Here is a 19,929-nt window from a genome sequence, read left to right as displayed (position 1 = left end):
TTTGTTTTTCATTATTTTTTTTTGTAGTGGGTTTATTTTAAGCTACATATAAGTGGAATAGTAGGATTTACAAGTCAAATTCATTAGAAAATAACTTTGTAATTTGTCTGTGTTAAATCACAGAGTTGCCTTCTAAAAAGAATTTTTTTTAATTTATTTGGCTGCGTTGCCTTTTAAGCAGTGAATAAATAAAGCTTGCCCTTACCTGTATGATAAAATTTTGATTCCTTCTCATGGTTCCCAAAGCCTTTAGTAGTCTGTTACTTCCTTGCCATTGACACTGCTTACACTATTTTTATTGCTCGTCACTCCTAGAAATGCTTTAATGTTACTGCTTTACCAAATAACTTCAGTGTCTTAAATGAACCATGTTCTTTCACCATCCATTCTTACACATACCTTCTTAAATTCCTTCTGCGTGGCATCTCCCCTTGCTCTTAATCCTTTTGTTTCCTCCATATGAGTAATCATTAATGAAGACCAAACTTAAATGTCAGCATCTTCTCGGTACTTCCATTTATTTCTAGGTACAATTAAGTAATTTCTGTATACTGCCAGTAGTATCTTGTATATATCTCTAAATTACACTTTCAATTACTTGAAAAGGTCTTTAAAACATTCCCAAAGGGCACACAAAAGGCATGAACAAATGGAAAAACATACTTCCTAGAATAGGAAGACTCAACATCATAAAGTTATAATAAATTAACATTTCTTTAGGTTATTTTATAAAGTTAATGAAATCCCAGGAAAATACTAATTAATCATTTTTTCTTTTGGTGGAGAAAAAACAGAGTAAACTAATTATTAAGGAAATGTAAGACAAAATAAACAAGTAAAAACATCCAGGAAGACTCTGTAAAGATCAGTGAGGGGGACTAACTCTACTGAATACTAAAATACATTACCAAATGTCAGTAATTTAAAAAATGTAGTATTGACACATGAAGAGATAGTCTGACCAGGGGAGTAGAAGAGAAAGTCCAGAAATATACAAAGTTCCATATAAGACTTTAGTACATTATAAAGGGAAAACTTGAAGTAGTCCATAAATATTGTTGGGATAATAGAAGATTCATCTAGGGGGAAAAAAAGTTGGAGTACGAAGAAATTTAACCTATGGATCAATTAAATGGGCTGTGATGGGGGTGGAGGGAGAAACAAAAGTACTTGAAGAAAACACAGATAATTCTTCTGTAACCTTGGAGTGTGTAAGAATTTTCCAAGTATAATTTAGAATCTAGAACCATTAAAGAGAAAAAAAGACTATTTTTTTTACTATATTAAAACATATAAAATCCTTTGTGACCAAAAACCAAACAATACCATAAGCAAAAGTCAAAAGGCAAATGACAAATTTGGGAAAACTGTTTAGGACCAGAGCAAAGATAACATTCCTAATATATAAAGTGCTCCTAGAAATAGATACGAAAAGACAAACTAATAGAAAAATGAATGAAAACCATGATCAAACAACCCATAGAAAACTAAGTAAAAAGTACTTTAGATTTATGAAAAGACACTTCGTAAGGGACTGTAAATTAAAACTATCCTGAGATAGTTCACTAAGATATATTAAGTGACAAAAGAAACTGTGGAACAGTGTGTATAGTGGATATTAGTGAGTTAAAAAAGTGGGAAAGTGAGAATTTGTATTTGTATGTATATGCACAAAAATACTCTGGAATGATACATAAGAAATTAATAACTGATTACCTGATTGTTGGGGAATTGTACAGGTGAGGACCAGTGGTGGGAGGGAGACTTTTACACTATATACTGTTTTATATTTAAATCATGTGAATTGTAGGACTTTCCTGGTGGCGCAGTGGTTAAGAATCCACCTGCCAATGCAGGAGACACGGGTTCGAGCCCTGGTCTGGGAAGATCCCACCTGCCGCAGAGCAACTAAGCCCATGCACCACAACTACCGAGCCTGCAGCTCTAGAGCCTGCGAGCCACAACTACTGAGCCTGTGTGCCACAACTAGTGGGCCTGTGTGTCTAGAGCCTGTGCTCTGCAGCAGGAGAAGCCACCACAAGGAGAAGTCAGCACACTGCGTTGACAAAGAGTAGTCCCCGCTCACTGCAACTAGAGAAAGCCCACACACAGCAACGAAGACCCAACGCAGCCAAAAATAAATAAATAAATAAATGAAAAAAAATCATGTGAATTGTAGAGGAGAAAAACTTTTCCTTTTCCTTTTCCTGTCTTAAGGTCCCTGGCAGGACATGAAAATTAAACTAACAAAGAGAGATTATTAGGAGAAAAGCATGTGCATTTATTTAATATGTTTTACGTGAAATGGGAGTCTTCATAAGGAAGTGAAGACCCAAAGAAATGGTTAAGCCTGAGCGTTCTTGTACTAGGTTTGATGAAGGGTGGAAAGTCGTGGAAAAGCGTGGAAGGACAAAGGGTATGAACTAAGAGTAGTAAACTGGGGGAAAATCATCAAGGCCTGTTTATTCCGATTCCTCTCAGCATACTTCTGTCTTTGAGATAAGGGTGCTCTTTTCCTCTGGGCTATAGGCACCTCTCACATAAGAAGCTTCAAGGAGAAGGGGGAGATGAGAGAGACCTTGTAGAACCTGGTGTTTCTATGATTTGCTTCGGGGAGGATGAAAAGGTCAGAGAGTCTTTTCTATACCTACTGTTTCTCAAATTCCTTCATCTTAAAATAGTGTGCCAATGTGCCATATTTTGAGGTAATGTGTTCTGAATGCAAAGTATACTACTTATTCAAAAAATGTTTTTGAGCTTATTACATGATGAGTGTGTAGCGCTTATTACATATGTGACTTGTTTTCCTCACGGGATTGTTTCTCTTTGTCCTTTGTTATCGAATGTATAATGTTGTCTTCATAACTAATTATTTTAGGCAGTTTTCTTAGGATAACCTAGGCTATATGCTTAATATCCCTCCAGTCAGGTTGTATTAGGGTAGCATTTAAGTGCTTAGGTTTCACCAGAACATTTAGATTTGTAACCAGGGTACTTTGCATAAAATAGATCAGTAAATATGTGTAAGCTGATAAATATTTATAATTTGATTTTAACTGTTATATCTTTTATACCATTATTGTTGTAAGCTGTTGCAACAGAGTCTCTGTAAAATATCTCCTGTTGTGTGGTGGTGATCATTTTGAGCTATGCTTATTGATATTCCCATATGGGAAGATTCAGCAATTTTTATTTTTATTTTTTTTAATATTTGTTTATTTGGTTGCACCAGCTCTTAGTTGTGGCAGGTGGGCTCCTTAGTTGTGGCATGCGAACTCTTAGTTGCAGCATGCATGTGGGATCTAGTTCTCTGACCAGGGATTGAACCCGGGCCCCCTGCATTGGGAGCGCGGAGTCCCATCCACTTGCACCACCAGGAAAGTTCCTCAGCTATTTTCAAAGAAAAATATATCTTATTTATCAACTGTGGAAAACTTGGTAACCTAAGAATTAGAAGTTAGCATATCATATACAGCTGGTATTTCCAAAGGAAAATAACATACAATGAAAGAGATATATTTACTTCCAAAAAGAAAGCCAGTTCCTAAACATTGCTAACATTTAAAAGTCTAAATTTTACAGGTTAAATTTTTTAATACATGGATTAATAATGTTAATCTCTTGATATATTGCATTCATCTTTTATCTCCTAATCAGTAAATTTGAATGTCAATTAAGTTGAAAGTAATGGCTGAAGAAATGTTATAGTTATTAGCTTATGAGTATCTTTAGTAGTTTATAGAAGTACTTTCCAAACATTACAAACAGCTATAGATTAGCTATCTAGTGATTGTGAACATTAATAACTAGTCTTTTAGCTGAATAATTTAGAACAGTATCTGGTAATTAGGAATTATCAGTCACAAATACCTTTAGGAGAACGGTATCAAAAAAATAACAACAGTGATAATTACTCAGTTGCCATTTAGCTTTTCGACTATTGGAGTAAATTAAAAGGAGATTTAAAAATCAACTTCAAAAATGTGAAAGCACTTCTAATATTCATATTTACAAAGGAAAGAGTTGGTTTGCTTAGGAAAGACAAAGCACTATTTTGGTACAGATTTGACTGCAAATCTGTTTATCACAAAAGGAAATATATTCCTTGTGGCACATTAAGAATGTACTTTATGAAACTGTACATTGCTTTGAATTGAAATATGTATTATAGAAACCATCTTCTTGTGCTTGAAAAATTAATGTTAAATACTACCTTTTAACCTATCTTTTCCAATGGACAGTTGAAAGTTTGTCTGCTGGTTATGAATGTAGTTAGAATTGAGAAAGAAATATATTACACGTACCTATATTTCACCTTTAGAATGAATGGTCTCTTATCAAATGGTTGAAAGACTAACTATGATGACAGTCATGGAAGTTGTAACTTAAGTGAATACTAGTAAGAGCATCATGGAAACAAATCTTTAAGAGAGAGTTTGTGATAGCAAAAATATGTATCTTCTGTTGGCCCTGAAGGGGACATGAAAATCCAGGAGGAGTTCCTCAGATTGTTTATAATCCGCAAGAAAGATCAGTTCTATATAATTGACTATATGCTATTGCTACAGTAAGGTGTTATAAAACTTTTGTTCTATGATACCACTACGTTAGTAACCTTAATAAAAGCATTAACATAAAAGTGTGAATGAATTTTTTTAGGACTCTTACCATTTTCACATTTTTTTCTGTTAAGTTTGTATCCTATTACCTAATAAGAAAAAAATATATATATATAGTAGTATTTAGATGTAAGCTTTGGAAATGTCCATTAAATCCCTGTTGTACACCATTTTAGGATGATGATTGACATTCATCATAAAAATACATTGGGCAGGAATAGTCATAGGATTTTGAAATTTTACTGTACTGTTTTAACATCCTGGATAAGTTTTATAGTGGCAGTAATGTAGGTTCTAACTCTTCAGTTTCAAGTCTATTTTATTCATTCTTCAAAACAGTGCTCTTTAGTATAGGAGCATACTTGGTTTTGAAATGGATTGCAGTGTTTTTGCTGATAACTTTCTTTTGTGATAGTTATATTAGTTGAACTAGGGAGGTGGCAGTCCCCCCTCACATTAGGAGTATCACTTGGTCTTGTCATAGGATGAAAACTTATCCTTACTCTACTAATTATCCAGTGTCTCAGTTTATTTGGATTTATTTTTAATTTCAATCACTAAAAGTTTTAATTTTTTATTCGCATTCTGCTGCTTCAAACTTTGTTGATTTTTACTTATGTGTTTTTCCAGACATTTGCAATGATTCTGTCTGTTTCTATCACTTTGTACTTTGTGATGTTGGCTCAGAATACACTTACATTGTTAAAACGTTTGTGATTCTTTTCACTTAATGCCCCTGTTTCATCTTTCATTATTATTATTATTTATAAATTTACTTATTTATTTTATTTTTTGCTGCGTTGGGTCTTCGTTGCTGTGCACGGGCTTTCTTTAGTTGCAGCGAGCAGGGGCTACTCTTTGTTGTGCTGCTTGGGCTTCTCATTGTGGTGGCTTCTCTTGTTGTGGAGCCCAGGCTCTAGGGCATGTGGGCCTCAGTAGCTGTGGCACGTGGGCTCAGTAGTTGTGGCGCACGGACTTAGTTGCTCTGTGGCATGTGGGATCTACCCGGACCAGGGCTCGAACCCATGTCCCCTGCATTGGCAGGCAGATTCTTAACCACTGCGCCACCAGGGAAGTCCTCATCTTTCATTATTTAAATGTAATTGATTCAGTCTTATTTCCACATGTCTGTGATCATCCAGAATTATTCTGAGTAGTTTTTCGGATGTTCAGAGGTTATATCTTGGAGCCAAGCACATAAGCTGAAACTCTCACTGAGACAGGAGACAGGGCACCATCATTCTTGATGTTCACGTTTGAAAGAAATGTCTCCAGTGCCCCCAGGAAAGATATCCTAGGGATGCTAAACTAGAAAGAGGCTTATTATCTTTTAAAAAGATTTACATACGTCTCCAGTTACCAGAGAAAGTATTTCCAACTTGAGGTTTTCTAAAGGAAATGCTAAAGAGGAGACAGGGAGTTTTCTTTCCCTTTTTGCACCAGGGAAAATTTAAAATATGAAATCTTCTAGATCTGTATTTACCCTTGTACTACCCATTTTAGAGAGGAAAAATATGAGCAGCAGAGAAGTCAAGTGACTAGTATAGAATCACATAAGAGAGATGAAAAACGTGTTTAAGAGTTAGATGAGGAGCTCTCCCAGGCAGTAGAACCAAAAGACAAAGGGATGAAAAATAGAGAAATGGTAAGAAAATTAGAGGACCAATCAGTGCAATCTCAAAAAATAGAAATCCCGGAAAGGGAGAACAGGGGTAAAAGCGGGGAAGAAGGTGTAAAGTATTCAAGAAAATTTCCCAGAACCAACGGATATTTGTTACTAGACTGGAAGGGCCCAGTGGGTATATTTAGCACAGTGGATCAGAATAGACCGGTTGCAAGAATCATTGTGGAATTTCAAAGCACTAGGAACAAGAGAGGACTTTATAAAATTTCACGAAAAAGAACAAAATAAGTCGTATGAAGTATCAGGAATCAGAAAGATCTCAGACTTCCCAACAGTAAGCACAGAAGTAAGAAGGCAGTGAAGAAATACCTTTCATATTCTGGAGGTAAATGTTTTCCGACCTACAATTTTATCTGACTTTTAAGTATGAAGGTAGAATAAATTTACTTTTAGGTCGCAAAAATTTCAAGCAGACTGGAGGATATACCGCATCAAAAGGAGAGAATAAAACAAAGAGGAAGATATGGGATATAGGAAACAGGAGAAAGATGAAGGGGATCTCCAAGACTGTAGTGAAGGGAGGTCCCAGAATGGCAGCTGTGTAGCAGACATATGACCGTCCATCAAAACTGGAATAGTTTGACTTAAGATACAGATATAGGGGGAGCTATTATTATTAAAATGCCAGATGCCTTTGTAACATCTTTTTAAAGCCTGAGGACAAATTACACACATGAGATGGGCTCATGTTCTCATGACTACTTGTCTTCACCATGTGTTGATTAGTTCCTGTTCTCTCTAGTCCTGCTGCCTGGATCACCTGAAGATTCTCACTTCACCCCTCAAAAATGTGGTCTGCTTTGTTCTCCTTCTGAGAGTAGAATAGTGAGCTTAGAATTGGACAATACTATATAAAATAGTTTTCTTCTTGGACCTTACTTATGCCAAATACCCACTACCTGGCCCCCACTAGGCCTCATAGATTCTCTTATCCTGTATATTTCCCAGTGTTTCCTAATGACCTTGCCTATAGACTTCCCCAAAATAGCCTTATATATCCTCTTAGAGAAGCTGGAGCCGGCTCCAATACACAGATTCTGTGTAGCTTGTCTTCTCCTTGGAGCCTTTCTTTGTTGTGGCAATATTGGCCTTTCTTTTACAAAACTAGCTGGGTTTATGGTATACTTAGCTTCTTAGTTTTTAGGTAGTAAAACTATTAAAAAAACAAGTAGGAAACAGTTAATAGAAATGCCAGGATACTGATTTCCTCTTGATAGGGGTGGGGAGATTGGGAGCACAGTTGGGGATGGGCACATAGGGGAATTGTGAGGTAGTAATAGTGTTCTGTTTCTTGATGTGGGTAACATGGGATTAAAAAATTACTCTTTAACCTGTACCTATAGATTGTATATATTCATGTTTATTAATACATTTTATAATAAAAATTTTAAAAATCCTTAATTTGAATAAAATCAAACCCAATGATTATTCAAAACTAAACTCATTCTATAAGACTGTTGTATTATACATTACATGTGTATCAGAATAAAATTCAGTCTTTAACATAGTCTGTACTGCTCTCTAATCATGATCTAGCCAATGGCTGCATCTTTGACTTTATCACCTACAGTCTCTGTGTGCTGGGTTCTTATTGTTTCTCAAACGTACGGAGCTTATTTTGGCTCCAGGGCCTTTGCATTTGTTCTTCCTTCGGCCTGAAAGTCTTTTCATTACATGATATTCATGTAACTTGCTCTCTCACTTTATTCTTGTCTCTGTTCAAACATAACATCTCCAGAGACCTTTCCCAGTTACCCTAGTAAAACATACCCTCCCATCTAGACTGTCATCTTCAGTTATTCTCTATCTCCTTTTTTTCTTCAAACCTCTTACTATTACTTGACATTATCTTATATATTTACATGTTTATTTTTCATCTACTCCATTAGGGTATAAGCACCATGAAGGTAGGAACATTTTTTTTTTCATCACACAGTGTCTGGCATACTGTAGATGTTCAGTAAAGTTTTCTTGAATGAATAAATGAGGAATTGGTCAATTAAAATAAAGAACATCGTTCAAAGAAGATATCAGCCTTCTGGGTGTAAAAGAAATTGATATTTTGTTAATGTCATTGTGCCATTTTACTCTTTAGTGTTGCATACATGCATTTCATTTTGAAATATTCAAAAAAGTTCCCCACATATTTAAAATTAGGAAAATGTTTATTTCCTAAACATTCTTATCTTTAGCTATACCACATTATGGCAAGAATGTACTGCATATGTAATGAGCAAAGGCTAGTTAATAGCTATGGAAGGAACTGTGTACATTGTGCATTATTTATAATTTTGTTTGCCTTGTATCCACGTGTATACACATCTGTGATTCAAAAAGGCCTGTGAATCTTTGGGCATGAAAAATCATCTTTTCTTTTTTTGTTATCATCTACCATCCTCCTATACTAGGGCTCAATAAAGGTTTGTTGACTAAAAGGTTCAATTTACTATATATGTTATAATAATATAGGTTACATAAACAAACAATTCCAGCATTGATAAACTATAATTATGCTTATACCTTCTGCATGTATTATACTTTTATTTTTTTGAGAGGTGTTCCCATTGAAATTCACTAGCAGCAGTCACATAATGGTGGCTATAATATAATGATGCTTGATGAGATAAGAAATTCATAAACCTTTTGACATTGAAAATCACAGCACTGTCTTTCATACTTTAACCGTAAAAGTTTTCCATTTATTTGGGTAAAAGTCTAATAAGCATGATATGAGGATGTTCACAGTGCTGAATACATAGTAATCTCTTACATACAGCATACAAGTGGAATGAATGGTTGTGTGGATGGATGAACTGGAACTTTCAGACCATTTGTGATCAGTTCAACTTTGAAAATTATGGTTGACCTTAGGGAAAGGGTTGGATCTTTTCATTTCATTGCTAAAAGAATTTATATTCTTTAGCTTAGTAAGTAAGAGAAAGTTTTAGTAGCTTAATAAATATATAGAGAGCTGCTATAATATATATAATATCTAAGTGTGTGATTTGCATCATATATGAAGTGAACATAATTGATATTTTTTATCTCTGCTGAGAATAAATCATGGGGAGATGGGTTTTCATTGCATTTGAAACAATATATTACGTAGTGCACAAAGCACTTCCCAATGGTACATACTTAGATCCTGGTACAAGTTATAGAAGTCAGTAGAATATAATGTACTCTTTTCCTACATTATATGTCTTTAAGAATAGGTTAAATAACTATATTCTTGTTATTGTTTGATGCCATGCTACCTGTTAGCATTAAGATTAGCTATAAGTTTTTGACTGTTTAGATTTTTGTGATTGACTTACCTTTTGTTTATCATTCTGTAAATAAAGATATTACAGGAAAACTGTCTTACTGCATTATATAAACCATATATTTGAAAAATTAAATATTTTTATGTTCTGTATGCTCTGTTCTTTCTTTCTTTTTTTTGCATGTTTTGACTGCTTGTATGTTTTTCATGTAGGTCACTTTTGAAATACATAAAGAAAACCTTGCCAATATATTTAGGGAACACCAGGGAAAAGTTGATGAAGAAATAGGGCAGTGTTCTTCAAGTCCAATTCAAGCAGTCTCTGGCATTAGCAGGGATGTTAATGTTTCAGTAGGATCCCAGCAATCAGATACAAAGGATTCTCCTCCTTCTTCTCATATCACCAGAACTAGTGATGAAAAGTCAAGCATTGGGAAGACAAGTTCAGTAGAATCTGCATCCATTGTTGAACTGCAAACTCACAATACATCTAATGAAGAAAGGACAACTGTGCAAGAAAATCAGGAGTTACTGGATGAAGTCCCTTTAGAAGAAACACTGAAAAATGAAACAACTAATGCAGAGAGTTTAGAAGGATCTTCTGACATAATAGAAGCTGTGACTGTTTCCTCTGATTCTTTTAAAACAACTGGCAAAGATATAATGACTGTCAATGAAGTAACTGCTTCCATAAGTTCTCCTTCAGAAGAGGATGCTTCAGAGGTGCCAGAATTATTGGATAAGTCTGTAGTAGAGGAAGAAGAAGATGATGATTATGTAGAACTGAAGGTAGAAAGTATTCCTACTGAGGAAGCCAGTCTACCTACAGAGCTCCAAGATAACAGTTTGTCTCCAGCTGCTTCTGAAGCCAATGAAAGAATGGACATGTTTAGTAATGACCACAAGTTAATATTTCAAGAGGAACAACCTGTAAGTAAGAAACAAACTGACACTGAAACTCGAGATCCTAAAGATTCTGAAGTCTTGACTATGACAGCATCAGGGTCTTCAGCTACCTCACCAGGAACTACTGCTTCCCAAGCAACTGTTCAATCAGATGTTGGTCAGATGCTGGAGGTAGGGGAGAAGACTAACCTCGCCGGAGAAACCAAACTACATAGTGATTCTAATAGTAGTACCTTCGAGTCTCCTACTACTTCTGAGCAGAGGATTGCTAAGTTGGATGCTTCCAGTGTTGCTACAGATACTGAGAGATTGGAATTGAAGGCCACTACAAACATGGAAGCATCTCAGCGTCATCAGCCTGTGCTTGAGGTGATTATATTTATTATCTTCTTGAAGTGTATTTGCATTGAGTTGAAATAGGACAAGTGTATAGACTTAGATTTTATTTTATTTTATTTTGGAATTGGTTCATAACCTATTTGCAATTACATAAATGCAGTGAATGTGAAGATTATTATCTTTAGCACAGGGTTTGGCTTTCAGTATGAGTTTGTTAAATGGCAGCTTTTATTATTATTTTCACCACAGTATCATCAAAAGTTACTACTTTCAAGTTTCAGTGTTAGTGTATTTTTAGCTCATAAAGCAAACATTGGAAATACTTTTACCCTTTATTTGATGACCCAGTCATAGTTAGGACGTTAGTTTTTAAGCAGAATCTAGGACTACCTTCCTGCAAAACCACCTGCCAGTGTATGATTTTAGATACAAAGTATGTGGTTTAAAATTGTTCCATGAGGTCTGTTTACTTTTTTAAGAGACAGGAGACTTTGTGCGATCCAGAGACACAGCTTTCTTCCTTACCAGTGTCTCAGAGAGATTCATGACACCACTGTGGGTGCATGTTGTCATTTCCCACTTTAATCAACTCTTACTTCTCCTCCTCCAACTCTTTTTTTTTTTTTGCGGTACGCGGGCCTCCTACTGCTGTGGCCTCTCCCGTTGCAGAGCACAGGCTCCGGACGCGCATTGTTTTTTCTTAATTCTAGCCAATTTATAATCCAGCTATGGCTTTTCTTTTATGTCAGTGTTCAAAACCAAAAGCTTCTTGATTCCTTTATAAAATGTTGCATTAGCTGGTGATAATACTAACATGGTTCCTGGCCAGTTACTGCTGCGTTGTGCTGATTTCGCATTTTTTACATCTTTGCTTTAAATGTATTAATGTTATTACTCATTGATAATTTTTCTCTGATTTAGTCCCTTAGTATCTTAAAATGTGAGTATTTGTTAGATGAATTACATAGAAGCTATTAAGTTATTAATGTCTACCTTTGAAGTTGAACTGATTTTATTCTTTTTAACTTTCTCTATTAGATGTCAAGGCAACAGGAGCAGCCAGGGCAGGGAACAGCACCAGATGCAGTTAATGGACAAAGGAGGAATTCCAGATCTATGTTCCGTATTCCAGAGTTCAGATGGTCTCAAGTGCATCAGCGTTTGCTCACTGATCTATTATTTTCAATAGAAACAGACATACAGATGTGGAGAAGGTTTGTCCATATGTTTATTATAGAAGATGTATATAAATTTTAGTGTTTGTTTTCAAAGAAATTTATATAGTTGACATTTTGCAATTAATTTCAGTCATTTGCTTAAAAAGTAGGTTATAACTTATTTCTGTGGTAGGGTTTTATTGAATTAATGTTTATTCTCATATAAATGAGGTACCATATTTAGAGTATAAAAACTTGAAAATTTTTCTTTTAAAAAATTTGCTGTGTACTTTACAGCATATAATATAGCATATAATTTGCCTGAATGTAGGTCTACTGACTGGGTTTATTTCTAGAAATAGTAAAAAAAAGAAAATTGGGATTTATGTAAAACATCTAATTTTCCATTGTATTTTTAGTATAAAGAGTCTGTGTATTTCAGATTATCCTCCATTGTATGATTTATGATTTTAAAAGTGCCTAATGTGTTTATTGTTATTTGTATACTACTCTTATTCTGTTTAAGGACACTTCATGGCATTGTCTAAGAAAACGTTATTAGAAAAATCGTTTTTAATAGCACATTTAGCACCATTTACCTCTTAGTTTTTGCCACTTCTTAATTTTGGTCCTAGTTAAGGATAATTTAGTTCAACTTTTATATTAAGTGTAAGATGAATAGTGTTAACATTTCAGCACTGAAAAAGGGCATGTGTAGTAACTGCTGATATGGAATGGCCTACATCTTCTAAGGAAGTATACACCCTCCTCCAAAATGCCTGCCGCATCATTATCTTTCCTCAGCTTTCAAGATGAAGCAAAAGCACCTTCTTATCCTCCCTCCCCTCAAGTAGGCAAACTGTGATTTCCTTTTTTTAGCTTTATCAGTAAACATCATTTATCTTTGGACAGCCATTCAACAAAGACAGTAATGGACTTCGTGAATAGCAGTGATAATGTCATCTTTGTACACAACACAATTCATCTCATCTCTCAAGTGATGGACAATATGGTCATGGCTTGCGGGGGTATACTGCCATTGCTTTCAGCTGCTACATCGGCTACAGTAAGGACTTAACTACTATATAAAGTTGGTGTGAAAACATGACTTATGCATTCTTATTGATTAAAACTTGAATGTGATTGTTACTATGCATCATAGGTTCTGTAATTCAAAAGCAACAGAATCCTTTTATAATTACTTGAAAGGACCTTAGAATCCGTTCCAGGAATGAAGGGACTAAAAAGAATGTTTAATTATTAGGGATGAATGAGTTAGTGAAGAATATGACTGACAGTGTTTCACCTGTATGTATGCTTTTTTTTTAGATGAAATGATAAGGAAATCCCTCTGTTGAAGTAGATTTGTGAAAGCCTGGCTTTTTTAAAATTTAGAGATCTGTGGACTGTATCTCATAAAATTGGATTTTTATCAGAACATAAATGTAAATGTCAAACTTTATTCCTTACAGCATGAGCTGGAGAATATTGAACCTACTCAAGGCCTTTCAATAGAAGCCTCTGTGACATTTTTGCAGAGACTAATCAGCCTTGTGGATGTTCTTATATTTGCAAGTTCTCTTGGCTTTACTGAAATTGAAGCTGAAAAAAATATGTCATCTGGAGGAATTCTGCGGCAGTGTCTCCGACTGGGTGAGCTGTTAAAACCCATTACTTAGGAATTTACTTAAAAAATATTCAGTGATCCAGACATATTAAATTGAACTTTTTCTTTTTCCTGTTGGTGGGAAAAAGTGTGCTAGGCAATTTGTCTTATGCTACTTTTTAGCCTCCAGAGAGTGAAGGACTGTGTATGTACTGGCTATAGTAGTACTTGTGAAGGTAATAGAGCAGGAGGACGTGTTTTGAAAATTCTGCATTGATTCTGGTCAGCATTACTTCTTCTCCGCCCACCCCCAACCCCCCAATCTCTTTTTGCTTTAAAGTAGTGCTTCTCAAATTTTAAGATGATTCATACACATGGATCACCAAAGGATCTTGTTGAAATGCTGATTAGATTGTATAGGTCTGGGATGAGACCTAAAATTGCCTTTCTAGTAAGTCCGAGGTAATGCTGATGCTGCTTCTCTTAACAAACACACTTGAGTAGCAAGGTTCTAAACTAGCATCATTCAAGTATAGCCTTTATCCAAATAAGCTGTGATAATTTGTTAAAGCAGTTAGTAAGATTATTAAATCTCTGTTCTTCTCCTGGAGGCAGTTCTTCCTTAGGTGAAAGTTAAAGTAAATTAAACGAAGTTTTAGTGATATCTGAACTTCCTTAGGTGAAGAAGAAAATTTTTTCTCTATGCAGAAGGTGTCCTGTATCTAGTCATAAATACTGAGACTTTGTTAATGATTTGCTTATTAAATGGAGAGAAGTAGGTGGAGAAACAGGTACCAAAAAATGGAAGCAAAATCTTTAGGAACCATGGCCATATGAAGACAAATTAGAAATAAGGCACCTATGAAAATATAATACCAACAGTGGAAAATCTAATTAGTTAATGAAGTATTTCCCCATATTTAGCAAGAATATCCGTTACTTAAACAGATGTACTTACATTTTTTTTGGTACAATAATTATTTTTACTCAAAATGCTATTCAAAGTACTTTTAAACTTAGGATGCTCTAAAGGACTTGGTATACTATTTTTAGGGAGTTTTTAAAAAATTTTAATTGAGAGAGATTGAAACGGTAAGCACAACAAAACAGAAGCTATCATTTATTGACTACTGTCATATGTCATTGCTGATTTTCACGAGTCACCAATCATTTTCTTCCTTTTTTTCATGAGGAAAATTGAGATCAAAGAAATTAGGAAATTTGCCAAAAATTTAAAAGCTATAAATTGGTAGAGCTGGAATTTGAATATGGTTTAACTAATGTTCCTACTCTTTCTGTTATAGGATACACCCTTAAACTTCATATCAGTAATATAATTAAAATATTTAGAACCCATTGCTTTTGTATATGCCATTTTTAAAACCTTTCCACTTTCCTAAAAAGAGTGCACTTTTGGAATTGAAAGTACAAGACTACACTAGCAGTGCTTCACTATACTCAAGAAGTATTAGATTCAGAAGCTAGGGGAATACCGTATCTCCCTCATTTTCATAACTGTAGAAGAAAATAAGGAAATAATTCAGTGTACTCCAGCACCACATGTTCTCCTTGTTCAGGATCACTTAATAGAATATGGTAAGCTTGGTAAACAGTCCAAATGTTTTTGTTTTTTTTAAAAAAATAAGTAATTAATTTATGGCTGCGTTGGGTCTTCGTTGCTGCGTGCGGGCTTTTCTCTAGTTGTGGTGAGTGGGGGTTACTCTTCGACACAGTGCGCAGGCTTCTCATGGTGATGGCTTCTCTTGTTGCAGGCTCTAGGCTTCAGTTGTTGTGGCAGGCAGGTTCTAGAGCGCAGGCTCAGTAGTTGTGGCGCATGGGCTTAGTTGCTCCGTGGCATGTGGGATCTTCCCAGGGCTTGAACCCGCGTCCCCTGCATTGGCAGGCAGATTCTTAACGACTGCGCCACCAGGGAAGTCCCAGTCCATATGTTTTGATCCCTGGTCTCCTCACTCCTGTTTTCCTGAAGTTGGGGTTGAGAATGTAGGATGGCAACGGAAAGAAGAAACTGTGCTACTGAGATTGATTGATAGTAGGCATTCAAATGTGGTTTTTAACTTTGTAATGCAGACCCAAACTTGATTTTATGCAACGTGTGACGAAAGTAGTGGAAGAGTTATTTTCCTGGGCCTGACTCCAAATTTGACAGAGTTGTATTCCATATTCTCTCTCCCTCCCTTCTTCACTGTGTTCCTTCCCTTTTCCCAACTGTTGTTGCTCTCTTTCAGCACCTTTCTCAGTACTTTCCCTTTTCAATTCTGTGTGTGCTAGCCATATGATAGTCTGGTGACAGTTAAGGTCGTTATCACTTAAGTTTGCTATTTAGTTCCTAATTTGCTCTCTCACTCTTGTTGAGACAAATACCTTCAGTGCTACCAAATTGGTTGGGAATTGAGATGATTACATGATATCAATCAATTCATAGTCAGTTGTGTATTACCTAATTTATTACTTAAAATTCGAAATTAATTTCTAAATAACTTGAGTTAATTGCCTAAGTGAGATGTTTAGAGAGGTAATTTTAGACGGTATATTAATCACAATCTCTTTTTTGTCCCCCGCCTTTTAAACAGTTTTAATGAAAGCCAGTAAAAGGTAGATTCTATAAATATTCCTTTTAATGCTCTACCCGCTCTCAGTCTCTATTAATATCATGCTGTAATGATAAAAATTTTAAGAAAAACATGCAAGTTTCTAGTTTAACTATTGTACTTTAATGAAGGTAATAGAAGGTTATTTTACCCTGGACTAGTTGATGGCAATGTGATTTACTTTCTACTTTCTTACACCTTCAAAAAAAGTTCTTTTCTTCCCTATCTTTTCCTCCATAGAAGATTATTTCAAGTAGCTTATGTGAGACCTAAGAAACAGTACAGTGTTTATTAAGGTTCCTGAACTGATTCTCTTTTAGCAGTGGGCCCTAACAGAGTAGCTAACAAAGTCAGAAAACAAACAGTGGGTGATAAAGCCCAGGGACATTTTAGAAATTTGCTGAAGGTAATGTTTCAAATCTTATGTAACTCGTATAGGTGAGTTTCGTCAGTCTCATAATCTTAAATATAATTTTTTCTTGCCCAACTTTTTCCTTAAAATAAATTACAGTGTGTGCAGTGGCAGTAAGGAATTGCTTAGAGTGTCAGCAGCATTCACAGCTGAAAACTAAAGGCAAAGCAGGAAAAGTCCAGAAAACAACACACGGCCTGATTCCCATGGGGAAATCTGCAGCAAAGGTAAGCATACAGAATAATTAATTAAATAAAAAAGCATTCTCTCATTTTACGATTAAGATCTTAAATTTATTTGTTCATTTCAACATAAAGTTAAATAAATTTGACAGAGGTCCTAAAATAGTTATTTTAGTGTGTGGACATAACCTTCAAATATTTGTGTTTAAGTATACAGTAAAGATTTGCTTATACTTAATCTTGTCTGCTTTTCCAAATGTTTACTTTCCTTGTGTCCGTGATACCTTTTCCTTCAAGTATGTCAATTTGTGTTTCACGTACTCGGTGAAACGGTGAGTTAGCATGCAGTTTCTTTTTTCCTTCATGACTCCCTTCTACATCCCCCACCCCCATCCTGACACCCAAAAAAAGAAGACAGAAAGAAGTAGGAAAATAAACTGGGAAAAACAACATTATAGCCTATGGAATACTGTTTATTTTTTAAAATGTCTGTGTAATGTATATATTTATATTTTTTTGTCTTAAATAGAGTCCGGTGGATATTGTAACTGGTGGTTTATCTCCAGTAAGAGATTTTGACAGACTTCTACAAGACATGGATATTAATCGACTTAGGGCAGTTGTCTTCAGAGACATAGTAAGTTACAGTATTTCTTTTACATATTCTCTTAGCTGATACATATTTCCTCTGAGGCCCAAAGTATTGAGAGTGAACACTCTTTGTGATATAAAATAGTCAGGTAGAAATAAGAAGGCCTAGATACCAGTTCTCTTGACAATGATTTTAGAATCTTAGAATATTAAAAATATTGTTTATATAAATGGAACTAATATATCAGAGTATTGCTACCAAAAAGAAAAACACATTATTACATAGTAAGCATTGTAAGTGCTTCATATGTTCTTATTCATTCCAACAACTTCTTGATTTGTGTACTTTGTAATTCCCATTTTATGAATGAGGAATTTGAAGCACAGAGAGCTTGGGTAACTTGTTCAAGCTAATGGTAAATGATAGGATTCTAACTCCAGAATCTGTGCTCTGAAAGTTTTATATGATATAAAAATACACGATGAAATGTTGGGAGTGGTGTTTTAAATTTTTTAAAGATGAAAAATAGTTTCGTTTTAGCTAATTTTGATATATAATATGGCAGAATTTCATGTAGGAATTGTAGTCATATAAAAAAAGTATAATCATTAGTATTTATTGAACACTTACTGTGCGTTTAGTACTAGCTGCTCTATATTACATATACGTTTTTTAAAAATAAACTTTATAACTTCAATTTTTAACTTTCCCTTCTCTTTCTCCAGTGTTTTAGTCCTCTTTTGATTCTTCACTAAGCTTTATACAAGTATACAATTTGTTAAAAGTAGTTATAGGTAATAATTATTAGCTATAACTAATAGTTTATTTTGTATTAAGCATATAACTGGATGATTTATATGTATTACCTCATTTAATTCACAGAATAATCCTATGAGAAAGATAGCAGTATTAGCTTAAATAGTCTGCTTAAAATCCTACAAGTAGTGAGAGGTAGAAGTGGATTAAGGACCTAGGGAGTCTGATTCTTGAAACTTTGATCTTAACCATTGTACTATAATGCCTCCCTGGATCTCAATTTTTTGCTTTTTGGTAGCTGTTATTATTCCTTTAATGAAGAAACCATTACTTTTGCTTTTTAGAACCCACTGACTGTGGTCCACTTTAGAACCAAATATTGCTGCTTCCTTCTCTCCCCATTCTCTTTCCTTGAGCAGTTGTTGAGTCTATTGCCCCGTAACTTTGTATTTCCTAGAATGAAGTTTCAAAATCTAGAATAGATGATGTAATTCTTTGGCTTAAAAGATTCTCTAATGGAAATGCAAACCAAAACTACAGTGAGGTAGCACCTCACAGTGGTCAGAATGGCCATCATCAAAAAATCTACAAACAATAAATGCTGGAGAGGGTGGGGAGAAAAGGGTAACCTCCTGCACTGTTAGTGGGCATGTAAATTGATACAGCCACTATAGAGAACAGTATGGAAGTTCCTCAAAAAACTAAAAATAGAACTACCATACAACCCAGCAATCCCACTACTGGGCATATACCCTGAGAAAACCATAATTCAAAAAGAGTCATGTACCACAATGTTCACTGCAGCTCTATTTACAATAGCCAGGACATGGAAGCAACCTCGGTGTCCATCAACAGATGAATGGATAAAGAAGATGTTGCACATATATACAATGGAATATTACTCAGCCATAAAAAGAAACGAAATTGAGTTATTTGTAGTGAGGTAGATGGACGTGTAGAGTCTGTCATACAGAGTGAAGTAAGTCAGAAAGAGAAAAGCAAACACCGAATGCTAACACATATATATGGAATTTGAAAAAAAAAAGGTTCTAATGAACCTAGGGGTAGAACAGGAATAAAAACGCAGACATAGAGCATGGACTTGAGGACACAGGGACGGGGAAGGGTAAGCTGGGATGAAGTGAGAGAGTAGTATTGATATATATATATATACACTACCAAATGTAAAATAGATAGGTAGTGGGAAGCAGCTGCATAGCACAGGGAGATCAGCTCGGTGCTTTGTGACCATTTAGAGGGGTGGGAAAGGGAGGGCAGGAGGGAGACGCAAGAGGGAGGGGATATGGGGAAATATGTATACATATAGCTGTATATGTTATACAGTAGATTCACTTTGTCATACAGTAGAAACTAACACAACATTGTAAAGCAACTATCCTGCAATAAAGATGTTTTTTTAAAAAAAGTTCTCTAATGGCTTCCCATAGCACTTAAAATGAAATCACAGCTCCTCACCCTGGCTCTGAATGATTCGGCTCTTTGGCACTTTCTGATTGGTTATTATATCACGATATTTGGACAGAGAAATAGAGTGTCTCCTGTGTCTACCGTGTTCATTTCTGAAAGTAACAAATTAATTTTTTTGGTAATTATAAAAGTTATATAATCACCTTGCAAGAATTTTAGAAAAGAGAAAAGACCATGTTTCCCAAACTACATCCCAGAGCCTCTCTAGCATAAGCAAACTTTGAAGAGAAAGGAAATGACCTAAGACTGGGGATATAAATAAATTATTACCTTGAGGTTAAAAGCTAAGGTTTTTAATCAGTCTAATCTGAGTT

The 19,929-nt window shown here is 35.1% G+C and overlaps 1 protein-coding gene across 1 annotated transcript in view; it reads left to right on the top strand.

Moving 5' to 3' along the window:
- LRBA (LPS responsive beige-like anchor protein) overlaps window positions 1-19,929 on the top strand; it is a 600,745-nt gene that overhangs the window by 32,290 nt on the left and 548,526 nt on the right. The window contains exons 11-16 of the mRNA XM_082652852.1: window positions 9,782-10,843; window positions 11,852-12,027; window positions 12,883-13,036; window positions 13,443-13,623; window positions 16,697-16,824; window positions 17,309-17,416. Of these exons, the coding sequence (XP_082508978.1) occupies window positions 9,782-10,843; window positions 11,852-12,027; window positions 12,883-13,036; window positions 13,443-13,623; window positions 16,697-16,824; window positions 17,309-17,416 (1,809 nt within the window). The remainder of the gene's footprint in view (window positions 1-9,781; window positions 10,844-11,851; window positions 12,028-12,882; window positions 13,037-13,442; window positions 13,624-16,696; window positions 16,825-17,308; window positions 17,417-19,929) is intronic.

Source organism: Grampus griseus (assembly GCF_964374135.1).
Source record: "Grampus griseus genome assembly, chromosome: 4".
Taxonomy (NCBI): domain Eukaryota; kingdom Metazoa; phylum Chordata; class Mammalia; order Artiodactyla; family Delphinidae; genus Grampus; species Grampus griseus.
This window is presented reverse-complemented; position numbering and strand designations above follow the sequence as displayed.